The following is a 14,023-nucleotide window of genomic DNA, read 5'->3' as shown; positions in this document are numbered from 1 at the left end:
GGGTCTCCAAAAACACCGTGAGGTCGGTTGGAGCCAGGGACGCCCCGCTGAGAGGCTGAGCAAAGGGGCAGGGTCCCAAGAAGAAATTCAAACGGTGCCATGCAAGTCCAAAGAAAACAGAGTTTTTAGGGGGACGGAGTGGCCAGCTGGGGCAAATGCCTCCCGGGATCTGAGCCGACCCGCAGAGCAATTCTGAAGCTTTGAGACTCGAGGAGGGGTCTCCTCTTAAACAGCTTTCCTGAGGACCCAGGGATGATGTAGGGACGTAGCAAATGGTAGGCATTCCAGGCTCCGGGGCCAGACTCCCTGTAACTGACCTCCACCTCTGCCGTTTCGCAGCAGCACGTCCTCAGCCAACTTCCCAAACCTCCACGAGCGTCAGCCGGTCTTTACAACAGAAATAATAGTATCTGCCTCACAGGGCTGTTGTGGGATTAAATGAGCTAATAAGTAGCAAGTGCTTAAGAGAGTAAATCGCCTGGCTCATGTTAAATGTTCAGTGTCAGCTATGATTATTGCTGTTATTGTTGTTATACTAATGAGAGTTAAGTGCCAACTGCTGGGTTTTGCATGCATAGTTGATCCTTGAACAACACGGGTTTGAACTGTGTGGGTTTTTTCCGACGAATGCTGTACAGCCTTGTAAATGCATTGTCTCTTCCTTATGATTTTCTTCAACATTTTTTTCTCCAGCTTACTTGACTGTAAGAATACATATAACATACCAAATACATACTGATCAACGATTTATGTTAGCAGTAAGGCTTCCGGCTAACAGTAGGCTATTAGTAGTAAAGCTGTGGGGAGAGTCCAAGGTTATATGCAGTTTTGACAGCATGAGGGAGGAGTCAGCGCCTCAAACCCCTCTATTGTTCATGGGTCGGCCGGACACCTGGGTGGCTCAGTAAGTTAAGCATCTGACTTTGGCTCAGGTCATGATCTCACGATTTGTAAGTCTGAGTCCCCCATGGGGTGAGCTCGAGTCCCGCTTCAGGTGAGCCCCACTTCTCTCTCCCTCTCTCTCTTGTGGGATTCTCTCTCTCTCTCGCTGCCCCTTCGCTCACTTGTACCCTCTCTCTCTCAAAAAAAGAAGGGGGGGGCCGACTATCGTCACTTATGTGGCAGATATCGTTATCCCCACTTTGCAGATGGAGAAACTTGCCTAGGACCACCCAGTAAAGTTCTGAGGGTGTCACTGGCATTCACATACAGGTCAGACTCAGTGCTCATAACCACTGCTCTGCAATTCCTCATGGGATGCCAAGATGTTAATGTCCAGGGCAAGGAAGGAAATGGCCCACTCGTGTATCAATTGTGTGCTATGGGCTGAGTGTTTGTGTCCCCCCAGATTCATTTGCTGAGACCCTAACCGCCAGTGTGACGGTATCAGCAGGTAGGACCTCTGGGAGGTGATTAGGTCATAAGGGTGGAGCCCTCATGATTGGCATTTGTGTCCGTATCAAAGGGACCCCAGACAGCATGTGAGGACACAGTGGAAAGACAGTCAGTCATCGTGAGCCAGGGGGTGGGCTCTCACTGGACTTGGAATCTGCCGGCACCTTGATCTTGCACTTCCCAGCCGCCATAAGCGTGAGAAATAAATGTTTGTTCTGGAAGCCCCTCAGTCTGCCGTACTTCTGTTCGAGTAGCCTGAACTAAACATTGTGTTTCTTCCACTTGTGTTTCCAGGGGGACCTACCAGTTTTAAACTGGTTCTGGGTGGCGCCTGGGTGGCTCAGTCGGTTAAGCACCTGACTCTTGGTTTCAGCTCAGGTCATGATCTCACAGTTTCGTGGGTTCGAGCCCCGTGTCAGGCTCTGAGCTGACAGTGCAGAGCCTGCCTGGGAGTCTCTCTCCGTCCTTCCTTTCCCTCCACTCGCCCGGTCTCTGTCTCTCTCAAAATAAATAAGTAAGTAAAACTTTTAAAAAATTGGTTCTGGCATGCATATGGCTATTGGAAAACCCAATCGTACCCTGCATCTCCCAGAGTCGCAGATTCATGAAGAGGTGAGGCTGTGCTGGACAAGAAGCCTCCTCGGGGAGGTGGGGGGGGGGGGCATGGTCCCCCATGTGCTCGGAGCTCCAGCTTGCGGCCCTGCCTGTGCCACAGCGGCTCTGTTCCCATCTGGTTTATACACTAAGCCCTCTCTTAGCATGCACATGAACAAAATATTCTGCGGATACAAAAGTTTCAAAACTGCAAGACTCGTCTTTTCTCAGGCTGCACCTGCATCAGAATCACCTGTGGTGGTTGCTTAACATGCGGAGTGCTCGGCCTCACTACAAACTGAAGGAATCAGAAACAGCAGAGGGAGTTTGCTCTTTAACCGGATCCCCAGGTAACGCACGTGCTTGTTCCAGTTTGAGAACCACGCGAGAATCTCTATTACTGTGCGGGTCCAGCACGCTAGCCGTTAGCCACTTACGGCTAATTTCAATTTCAATTTCAATTCATTAAGACTAATTAAACTTTGGGGGCACCTGGCTGGCTCAGTCCGTTAAGCGTCCGACTCTTGATTTTGTCTCTGGTCATGATCTCCTGGTTCTTGAGATGGAGACTGAGCCCGAGCCCCGAGTGGGGGGGGGGGGGGGGGCGTTGTGTCGACATTGCAGAGCCTGCTTGGGATTGTCTCTCTCCCTCTCTCTCTGCCCCTTCCCTGCTTGAGCACATGCTTGTGCATTCTCTCTCTCTCTCTCAAAATAAATCAACTTAAAAAAAAAAAAGGTTAAGTAAACTTTAAAAATTCCATTTCTCAGTTGCACTAAGCACATTTTAAGTGCTCAACAGTCACATGTGGCTAATGGACACCACACAGAACATCCATCATTGTAGAAAGTTCTGCTGAACAGCCCAAACATCTAGACCCCTAAATCCACTTGAATAATGTACCTCATGTGTTTTACACCAAGCCACTACATTCAGTCATCATTTCCTACCATTTTTAACTATATTCAAGGCTTCACATGCTACCTAAGGAAACAGTATTATACCTTCCGTATTGGCCAGAAATTACCTGCCATGTATCTATTTCCCCCGACACACTCCGAGAGCCTCGAAGGCAAGAATCATGCATGTATTATTCAGGTGTGTATACTCAGTGCCTAGAGCATAAATAAATGCTTGGGAATTGCTTAATTGGCCCACATAACATAAATGAAATATGAAGCTGACAGTGATTTGTCCTTGCGAAAAGCACTCACCAGCAAATCCATTAGGATGGCTAGTATCACAAAAACAGAAAATAACAAGTGTAGGCAAGGATGTGGAGAAATCAGAATCCTTGTGCACCGTTGGTGGGAATCTAAAATGGTGCAGCCGCTACGGAAGACGGTAGGGAGGTTCCTCAAAAAGAAAAGAAAAGAAAAGAAAAAGAAACATAAAAATACCATATGATCGAGCAGCTCTACTTCTGGGTATATACCCAAAAGATCTGAAAGCAGGGTCTTGAAGTGATATTTGTGCACCTATTTACAGCTGCATTATTCACAACAGTCAAAAGATGGAAGCAATCTACGTGTCCATCAATGGAAGAATGGAGAAGCAAACTGTGGTACGTCCGTAACGATGGGATATCAGCCAACCTTGAAAAGGAAGCCAATTCTGACGTGTGCTGCGACACGGATGAATCTTGAAGACACTGTGGTAAGATAAGCCAGTCACAAAAAGACCAGTGCTATACGACTTCCCTTCTATGGGGCACCTGGAGTCGTCCAATTCATGAAGAGAGAAAACAGACTGGTTGGCTGCCAGGGGCTAGAGCAAGGGGGCCGTGAGGAATTGTTAATGGGGCCAGAGGTTCAGTTTTGCAAGATGAGCAAAGTTCTGGAGATGCATAGTGGTGATGGTTGCCCAAAAACATGAATATATTTAATACCACTTAAAAAAATCATTAAGATGGTAAATTTTAGGTCATGTGTATTTCAGCACAATTAAAAATGCTTTAGGTAAGTAAATAATACATTTATGTGTGTGTGTGTGTGCGTGCGTGCGTGTGTGTGTGTGTGTGTGTGTGTGTGTGTTAAAGCATTTATCAACACCAACGAGAAGAAACATATCAGCCCCATGGCTTAGAGACAATGTCTTTGGAAGAACCCTGATTCACAATCTACCCAATGTGCCACAGGCGAGTGCTAGAGGCAGAGGGAGGGAGACGGGAAGATGAGACACAGAGAGGCATTGTCAAAAGCCTGACCCGGAACCACACCTCCACAGAGGGAGCTTCTGTGACAATCCCAGGGCGAAAGGGAGCCTCTGGGTTCCCTTGACTTATTCTACCGCTTAGAATCCTCGCCAACAGCACTGCACCGAGCTGACCATCAGAATTCCTGGAAAGGCTTCACCCTGGGAGGTTCTGATTCCATACACCGGGGGGGCTTTATCTTTACAGGGTTCTGCAGGGGAGCCAGGGTTGGGAGCCCCATTCTGTAGAACTTGTATCTTCCTCATATCACGCTGTATCTCTTAATGCACCCGCTGTTCCCATCTTCCCATCTGGTTTGCAAACTTCTCGAGGGGAGTGACTGTGCCTTATCTCAATCCTGAGCATCAAAATCACCTGTGGAACTTTTTTTAAGACTGCAGATGCCTGGGGTCTATCACACATCTATTAAGTCGGCATCCCCAAGCATCTGTATTCTTTTAAAAGCCCTCGAAAGGGATTCTGATCACACCCCTAGACAGAGACCTACCGCACTGTGGGCTAAGAGTGCTTGACACAGGGTCTGCTCCCCATTTGCTGAGCGATAGGACGCAGCCCCTTTGACTAAGTATCTGAAAGAGACAATGCGTGCGTTTTGTCTGTGTTACTGATTCTAAATATTTTACTAAGAACATTTTGCACAGGATTTAAACCAAATGATAAAGAAAAGACAACAATTAGCAGTTGGCGGGCACCTACTACGTGCCAGGGGCCCATCACGTGCTTCACGTGTATTTTCCCACTTAATCCTCAGTCCTAGGTCAGGAAGGTACTGTGACCTGTCTCCATCTTACAGAGGAGAAAACCGAAGCGCAGAGAAATTAACTCACTGCCTCAAAAAATGAAACTTTTTAAAAAATAATTATTTCCTTTAAAAAAATTTTTTAATGTTGGTTTATTTATTTTGAGAGAGACAGAGAGAGAGACAGAGCAGGGGAGAGGGAGAGAGAGAGGGAGACAGAGAAACCCAGCAGGCTCTGTGCTGTCAGCACAAAGCCCAACGTGGGGCCCAAACTCACAAACCGAGAGATCATGACCTGAGCTGAAATCAAGAGTCAGACGCTTAACGGACCGAGCCACCCAGGTGCCCTAAAACTTAACTTTTTTTTTTTTAACGTAACATTTAGATTACACACATTTCATAACTTTAGAAAAGTGATCATAATCTTTTTTAATGACTACATTGTTTTTCAGTATTTTACCCTAATTTTTTTTTATCATTTTGTTCTAATTTGTTGAATCCTCCTTGTAGGGCAGGCTTTTATCTTGTTTACAACTGTTTACCATTTTAAATGCACATCTTCGTGCTGGGGTGGAGGCGGGGATATTTTCTGTATTTCCAAAAGCCTTTCCTTAGGAAAGATTACGCGGAAATGTTCTGACGGTGAGCGGCATTAAATAGTGAACCAAAGGGGGGGCCTGGGTGGCTCAGTCGGTTAAGCTCCTGACTCTTGATTTCGGCTCAGGTCAAGATCTCACAGCTTGTAAGTTTGAGTCCTGAGTCAGGCTCTGCACTGACAGTGTGGAGCCTGCTTGGGATTTTCTCTTTCTCTCTTTCTCTTTTTCTCTTTCTCTTTCTCTCTCTGCCCCTTCCCTACTTGAGCTCTTTCTCTCTCTCAAAATACATAAATAAACATGAAAAAAAAATTTTTTAGTAAGTACTGAACAAGTCTCCATCGAGGGGAATGTGCGAATGAGCTGGGCAAGCCGTCTCTCCTGGATGGGCCATATTCCTTGGCACAGTCCTCATCAATGAGCACCAAATAGCTACGATGGGCCAGGTGCTCTTGTGAATGCTTCATAGATCCGATCCCCCCTGGTCCTCACAAGACCCCTAGGGTGAGGTACAGACAGGCTGCCTGAAACAGAGAAAGGTGAACAAATGTACCCAGGTTCACAAAACCAGCAAGAGCTGAACCAGGATAGGAGGCCACAGTTCTAACCACCAAGCCAGGCCTTCCGGTCAAGGCAGGTGTCCCCATGACACCCTCAATCAACCACCCCAAGAAACAAGAACAAATGACAGTGGCGGGAAAGAGCCCCGCCCATCACTCGGACCACACCAGACTCTCTCTGTAAGTGCGCCATGAAAATGTCCGCTTCACTTCCCTGGCACAAAATCCAGAATCGCTTGCTCAGAGCCACAGTCTCTGACCTCGAGGGTGCGTACCTTCTAGATGCAGAGAGAAAGTGAAGGAAGGAAGGGGAAGATGATCACACTCACTCCAGAGGCTCTGGTAGGGGCTTTGCATCATTGTATATAGTTGAGACAGGCTGAATTGTGTACCCCACCCCCCCTCCAAATGTTGATGTCCTGGAGCCCGTATCCATGAATGTGAGTTTACTTAAAAACTCGGTCCTTGCAGATGCAATTAAGACATAAATTAAGATGAGGTCACACCTGAGTAGGGCAGGCCCTTATTCCAAGGTGACCGGTGTCCATAAATTTCTTTCTTTCTTTTTCTTTTCTTTTTTTTCTTTTTTTTTTTTTTTTTGCAACACAATAAACTTCTCTTGTCTTAATCACCAAGTTTGGAGTATGTTGTTAGAGCAGCCCTAGAGATGAATTCAACACTGCCTGGCCTTCCAGCTCTAGCAAGACAGAAGCGGTATTTTGTTCATCTCGGGGTCCCGGGAACTGGAGCCAACTCCCTGGCACGTAGTAGGGTGCTGACAATGTGTTTGAGTGAGCGAGTGAAGAAACTAATAAAGTACAAACGCGGTCGGAGAAGGAACTGTATCTTTTTTTTTTTTTTCAACGTTTTTTATTTATTTTTGGGACAGAGAGAGACAGAGCATGAACGGGGGAGGGGCAGAGAGAGAGGGAGACACAGAATCGGAAACAGGCTCCAGGCTCCGAGCCATCAGCCCAGAGCCTGACGCGGGGCTCGAACTCACGGACCGCGAGATCGTGACCTGGCTGAAGTCGGACGCTTAACCGACTGCGCCACCCAGGCGCCCCAAGGAACTGTATCTTTAATCTTGACAAGAGACCAGAGCAAATTAGGTGCTCAATAAACATTGCAGAATGAATTTTTTTTAAGTGAATGAATGAGAAGCTCAGGGAGGCTTTGCAGGGGATCTTATTCGTCTGTTTCCCAGGGATTCAGCAGGGGGCCTGGCACACAGTAGCTGCTTAATATATTTGAACCGGGGTTGGGGGTGAAGAGAGGGAGGGAGACCATCAAGATCAGAAACACGATTTCCCAAACCGTCATCCAGGTGAAACGTTCTTCCCTTTAGGTATCTAACCAAGGAATGGCCAATGCCATGCAATAACCCGGTGACTTGTGAGCAGCCTCAATGATACTGAAAGGGCTTTCACAGTGGAACTCGAATGCGCTTTTTCCAAAACACATTTCTTTTTCTTTTACATCCAGAAATCGTAAGGCTTTCCAACCCTCCCAACAATGTTAGAAATGCAGCTCAGAGTTGAGAGGTCAACGCTTCTGCGTTCAGCCCGAGGGACACATTTCCCGTCCATGCACAGCCTTCATTCCTGACCCCTGCCCTGTGGCCAAAAAGGGACATCAACCAGGCTCAGGGAAATTCAATTTGGGTTGACAGCTGGCAGCATGATAACAACGGGGCGTCTGCCTTGACCCTTTGGAGAAGCAAAGGCAGGCGGGGGTGGGGGAGGTCACGAAGGTTTCTCTGGGGCTTGGTAAACCTCCTAACAGAGGGTCTCAAGTTTCGGCTGGTTACTTTCCACATCCGGAGGAAAACCCTGATTTCTACTGCTGCCTCAGAATTCAGTTCTGCCTCCAACTGCTCCCCTGGTGGTATGTGGGGTGAGAAAAAGGAACCACGTTACTCTTCACTCCCCCGGACCTGAGCTTTCCCAGGAGTGGCAATAACACCGTGGCGAGGTGCGATTTCAGCCATTCGTTCACACATGCGTTCACATTAATAACCCACCAGACCAAGTATGAGGTCGCTGGACTTAGGCCTCAATGCATGTAGAGAATCTCTGCTCCTGTGGGATCCCCGTTCTTGTCTCCTGAACTCCCAGCTCCGACTCTCCTCTGCTCCACGGACACCAAGTGTAGCATAGCAATCGTCAGAGTGACAAACACGAAAAAGCAGAGCTGACCCCTTCTCAGTGGTGGTTAACGGGCAAGGGAGGAACCAGCTTTCTGTTACCGGATGTCGCCCTCACATGATCGGCTCACCCCCAGATGCTGGATCTCTCCTGCCTGTCGGAGGAGGCGGTTGAGGGGGACACCTACGTTATCTTAGCAGACACAGACCCTGTGTGTGGCAGGACTAGTTTGCACACCCTCCTGTGGCCCCAGGGGGGTTGCACGCGGAGCCTGACCCTGGGGCAGTTGATCTGTATGGCATTTAGCCCTTTGCTTTGCTTCTGAACTGAAAGCCCCACGAGAACTGGCCACGCCTGCTGCTTGCTCCTTCGTATCCCCAAGCGCTCTGGCCCAGGCCCCTGGCACCTAGATAATAAGCAGTGGAGGCAGACATCATACAAAAGAGCCAACACACGAACAAAAAGAAACAAAGGTAGCAGCTTAAAGAGAGCCAAGCAGGCAGGTGTGGGTTTCGCTCATGCTCTGTGTGCCCCATGATGTGCTTCTATTGAAGTGTAACATAAATACATAAAATTATTTGTGTCACAGGGGCACCTGGGTGGCTCCGTCGGTTAAGCGTCCGACTCTTGGTTTCGGCTCAGGTCACGATCCCACGGTTCGTGGGTTCAGGCCCTGCATCGGGCTCTGCGCTGACAGCACAGAGCCTGCTTGGGATTCTCTCTCTCCATCCTTCTCTGTCCCTCCCCTGCTCTCTCTCTAAAATAAACAATCACGTTAAAAAAAAATTTTTTTTTTCATTACCTGTGTCACAGGTGTGCCATCCAAGGAATTTTTACACCTGTGTCACCAGCACCCAGGCGGGGAAAGGGAACATCCGCGGAACCTCAGGAGCAGGCCTCAGGCTGCCTTCCTGCCGCTACCCTCACCACCCGGGGGTAAGCCACGCCCCTGCCAGCTGCAGGACACCTCCTGAGTTACCTATCCTCGCTACTCTTTGCTTCATGTTGGGAAAACGAGACTTGCCACGCTGTGTTTAGAACGTGGGTGCGGTGCCTGGCCAACCACAGAGGTACAGCACTAACACTCGAAGTCGTGGAAGTAGTGATGGCCACGGTACCAGCAGCAGCCAGGGCAGCAGAAGTAACAGGAGAGGGAGTCAGGACAGGGGGCTGCAACAGTAGGAGCAGCAGGATCAGTGACTGTGAAAGCAGCGGTGGTAACAGGAGAGGAGTAATGGTGGTAACAGAAGCCGTAGTGTTAACAGCAGAAGCGACAGGAGCTAACGCTTTGACAGCAATTATGTACATTCCAGGCACTGTTCCAAGTGCTTTACCTTAACTCCTCTAATGCTCGAAGCCACCCTTATAAAGATGCACAAAGTATCATTTCACTGAAGCCCTGAAAGGTTAAGTGGCTTTCCCAAGGTCACGTTAACTACGGATCCAGGGATCCGTGGATCCAGGGTTCAAACACCAGCAATCTGGCCACAGAGCCTCTCCTCTTTCTTTCTCTCTTTCACTCTTCATTCTTTCCTTCCTTCCTTCCTTCTACCTATTTATTTATATAGTGAGTGAGTGAGTGAGCAGGGGAGGGGCAGAGAGAGAGAGGGAGACAGAGAATCCCAAGCAGGCTCCGCACTGTCAGTGCAGAACCCGACGAGGGGCTCGGACTCACAAACCGGGAGATCGTGACCTGAGCCGAAATCAAGAGTCAGACCCTTAACCGACTGAGCCACCCAGGCGCCCCCGAGCCTCTCCTCTTAAAAGCAATCTTTCCGTAACTCTTTGCTTGGCAAAGAAAGGTTTGTCCTCTAGGGTTCTCTTCTTTGTGTACAAGGAGCCACTCTCCATTTTGGCAAGCACGTGGTCTCGTAGAATGAAGACCGCATTTCCCAGCCTTCCTTGAAGCTGTGCAGAGCCTAAATTCCAGCCAACAGAATATAAGTAGAAGCAGCACATGCATTACCCAGAAGCATCCTTAAATGGAGAGAGCCTGCCTTTCTTCTTCTCTTGCCTTCTTCCTGCTGGCAGATATGATGTCCTGAGCAGCAGCAGCTACAATGGACCATGAGGTGACTTGGGAATGAAGGCCCACATGGCAGAGAAAAAAGAGCAAATGCCCGGCTGTCGCGCAGATTGCCACAGCAGCCCTGCACGACTTGTGTCTGAACTTTCAGGTAAGGGAGAAATATACCTAATATCTTCTTTAAGCCAATGTTCATTTAGATTTTACAGGATTCATAGCAAAACCTAATCCTCAATAATCCTTGCAATTATAATTAATATCACCTGAAAAGACCCCTGCAAAACTATCACTTTTGTGTTGGACTCTTGACTTAAAAACAAAACACAATGAAACATGACTTTGTGTATTCCCCCCCCAACAGATAAACTGTGAACATAAGCATACAAAGCCTCATTGACCCTGGAAGGTAGGAACAGTTCCTTGTCAATTCATGTTGGGGGTCACACTGAAGCCCCTCAGGTTGGTCTCCCTGCCTCCAGTCTCTCTCATCCGTTCAGGACACTTTTGCTTGTCTTATACTTAAAAACTATTTTTATCCTAAAAATTGAAACAATTACGACGCTCTATATGTGCCTCCTGTACGCAAGTCACGTTATTGTCTAGTTTTGTCTAACCTGCGTGCAAAAATGTAAAACATAAATATGATGATTTCCCTTTCAGAGATGAAAGAAACAGAGAAGGTCAGTGATTTGCCTGAGGTCACACAGCAAGTTGGTGGCAAAGCCAGAATTCCACCACTCCCTCCAGCACCCAGGCTCTTTCCACCACACCAAGCTGGTTTCTGGGAAACACCAGTCACAGCAGACCCATCCTGCGTCACGTGACCCTGGCAACTTTAAGATTCTCAGACTCTATGACTCTTCTCTGCCTCTTCTTGCCCACTCTAATTTTTTATCATCCTTTAACACAAACTTCCACCCACTGAGGCCAGATGCCTTGGATTCCATCACATGCCCCTATACCAGGCCTCAGTATTTCCAGCTGCAAAATGGGGCAAATCATACCTCCACCAAGAGGCAACATGGCAGAGAAGAAAAAGGCAGGAGACCCGGAGTCAGGAAAAACTGACTTCAAATCCAGCTGGGCACATTCTTTACCTGTAAAATGAATGTAGCAATTCCTACCTGGTGGGATTACTGGGTGGACTGAACGATGTTTCTAAGAGTCGCTCGGCTGAAAATAGCACCCATCCCTGACAAGTGTCATCCTTGTTACTATTCCTGACTTCATCCGGTGCCACCACCCTGACACATTTCCTTCTGCACAAAGGACACAGGTGATGTGGCAGCAAGCACTCTGAAAAGCCTTACAAATGCCACACATGTGTTTGCCACTAATATTGACACCCACCGTGTCTCTGTCAGATTCTCGTCCGCAGTTTGCTCAAATTTCGCATTTCAACCCCCGCCCCAAGAATCCCTCCACATTTCCCAGGCTGTGCGCTCTGGACAGGATGGGCTGAGGCCACTCACCGATTCCATAGCGAATCTCTCGACGAAAAACTGGAGAGCCTGGAGGCTGAAGATCTCATGTCTCAGCCGTCACATCAGAAAATTACCTGGATGGGGGCAGGAGAAAAGGGGACAAGCGTCATCCAGCGGGACCGGGCAGAAGACATGGTCTCAGACCAACACGCGATTTCATTTGGAGGCTGGCATCCTCGTTAGGAATGTTCCTACACCACCGAGTGGCCGTCCAGGAACGGGAAGGAAAGAGCCAGCAAACCACGGTTTCGGCGATCCACTTTGGAGCTGGTATCGCCACTCTTGGATCTGTGCGAATGCTCAGGCAGCCTTCGTGTGTTCTATTTCTAGTTCTACAGCGGAGAGCAATTTACAAGTCATTAATTTCTCTAAACATGAAATCAGAGCGTGCTCACAGGTGCGACAGACAGACCCAAGCAGCTCTGTGCCCACGGGGAACGTGGAGGTGTTCCCCCAGCCCAGGGAACCAGCCCAGGGAGGAGGTACAGCCATATGAATATACATATTTCAGGACAGCCCCTCTGAACCTGAGAGAGGATTTTAATTAATGCATGCATACCAAAGCTTAATTGCTGAGTGCACAGAGCACAGGAAGTCTGGGATAAAAGGTGTTACGTAAGGGAACAGCTTCAATATTTGCAGAATGGAGGAGAAATAGAGGTAGGGAGTGAAAACAAGATGAGCCAAGACACCTGCTGGGTCCTTCTCCAGGGATCCCTAGCTCAGAGTGGCACCTCCATTGGGGCCAGGACCTGGGGACACTCTTGACCCACCGTCTTCCTAATCCATCCCCAGTCCTGTCTCATTTACTTCCTAAAGATCTCTTCCTAAAGATCTCTCGGTCTCTCTCTCTCTCTCTCTCTCTCTCTCTCTTTCTCTCTCTCCCCATCCTCACAACACAGCCCGGGACCAAGCCTCCACCATTCCCACCTGGGTGCCTACAACTGCCTCCTTCCTGGTCTCCTCTCATCCCCACTTCTCCCCCTGCAATCTGGTCCCCCCCACACTGAAGCGAGAATCATCTCCACGGGTTTTTTTTTTAACCTTTTACTGTAGAGAATTTTGTAGACACAAAAACAGAGAATATCCTGAACAGCCGTGCACCTACCACCCAGCCCCGACCGCCATCAACTCACAACCAATCCTTCCTCTCCCCACGCTATTATTTCCAAGCAAATAATCTCACCATTTCAGTCACAAATAGAACAGCATGCATCTGCAAGACCAGGGCTTTTACACAAATATCATTGAAATACCATCGCCACACCTAAAAAAAATTATTTAATTCCTTGTCCTCACCAAATACCCAATTTTCAGATTTCTAATAGTCCCATAAATGTCAAAATGGTTTTTTTAAACAATTGTTTTTTAAAATCCAGATCCAAATAAGCTCTATGCCTTATGATTGACTGAGGAGCAGAATGAAAAATTTAAAACCCCAGTCTGATTACATCACCCCCCAGCTCTCCACCCCAGCTTAACATTCTTCAATGGTTCCTTAGTGCTTTAGGATAAAACCAAAATCATGTAACATGGGCTCCCTCTCGTCCGTGTCTCTGGCCTCATCTTGTCCACTCAAACTCACTGCTATAAAGAAATCTTCTTTCAGATTCTGGGACGTGCCCAGGTCCTTCCGTTTCAGGTCTTTTGCTCATGCTACTCCCTCTGCCTGCAAGGCTTCCTCACTTAGCATCTCTGCCTAGTTAACTCCTGTACTTCCTGAAACCTTACTTCTTCAGGGAAATTCTTCTTGCTCCCCCAGATTAGATCATGGAATGTATTTCAGTTTTCATTCATAATTATGCATTCATTAGTGTGAATACTGACTAACATCTGTTGATTGGATTCAATTATAAGCCATATGAGCATAAAGAGTGTGTTGGCGGGGGCGGGGGGACGCCTGGGTGGCTCAGCCGGTTAAGCGTCCGACTTCGGCATGGGTCGTAATCTCACGGTTCGTGGGTTCAAGACCCGCGTCGGGCTCTGGGCTGACAGCTCAGAGCCTGGAGCCTGCTTCGGATTCTGTGTCTCCCTCTCTCTCTCTACCTGCCCGCTCACACTCTGTCTCTCTCTCAAAAATAAATAAACATTGTATGGAAGCCAATTTGGCAATAAATTTCATATAAACAAATAAATTAAAAAAAAGAAAAAGAAATAAACATTTTAAAAGAATGAAAAAAAAAAAAAGAGTGTGTTAGGATTTCCTCATCGATGTGTCCCCAGCACCAATTACACAGTGCTCACCACAATATTAATAGATATTTGTGGAATA

The 14,023-nt window shown here is 47.9% G+C and overlaps 1 protein-coding gene across 4 annotated transcripts in view; it reads right to left on the bottom strand.

The window, feature by feature from the left end:
• The window catches only part of ASAP1 (ArfGAP with SH3 domain, ankyrin repeat and PH domain 1), a 313,407-nt gene extending 301,558 nt beyond the window's left edge, over positions 1 to 11,849 (bottom strand). For 2 of the 4 annotated variants that reach the window (XM_049633464.1, XM_049633467.1), the window contains exon 1: positions 11,740 to 11,849. In XM_049633464.1, the coding sequence (XP_049489421.1) occupies positions 11,740 to 11,798 (59 nt within the window). In that variant the 5' untranslated portion in view covers positions 11,799 to 11,849. The remainder of the gene's footprint in view (positions 1 to 11,739) is intronic. The other 2 variants (XM_049633465.1, XM_049633468.1) reach the window with 1 other exon arrangement.
• Between the last annotated feature and the right edge of the window lie 2,174 nt (positions 11,850 to 14,023).

This window comes from Panthera uncia, chromosome F2 (genome assembly GCF_023721935.1).
Source record: "Panthera uncia isolate 11264 chromosome F2, Puncia_PCG_1.0, whole genome shotgun sequence".
NCBI lineage: Eukaryota > Metazoa > Chordata > Mammalia > Carnivora > Felidae > Panthera > Panthera uncia.
This window is presented reverse-complemented; position numbering and strand designations above follow the sequence as displayed.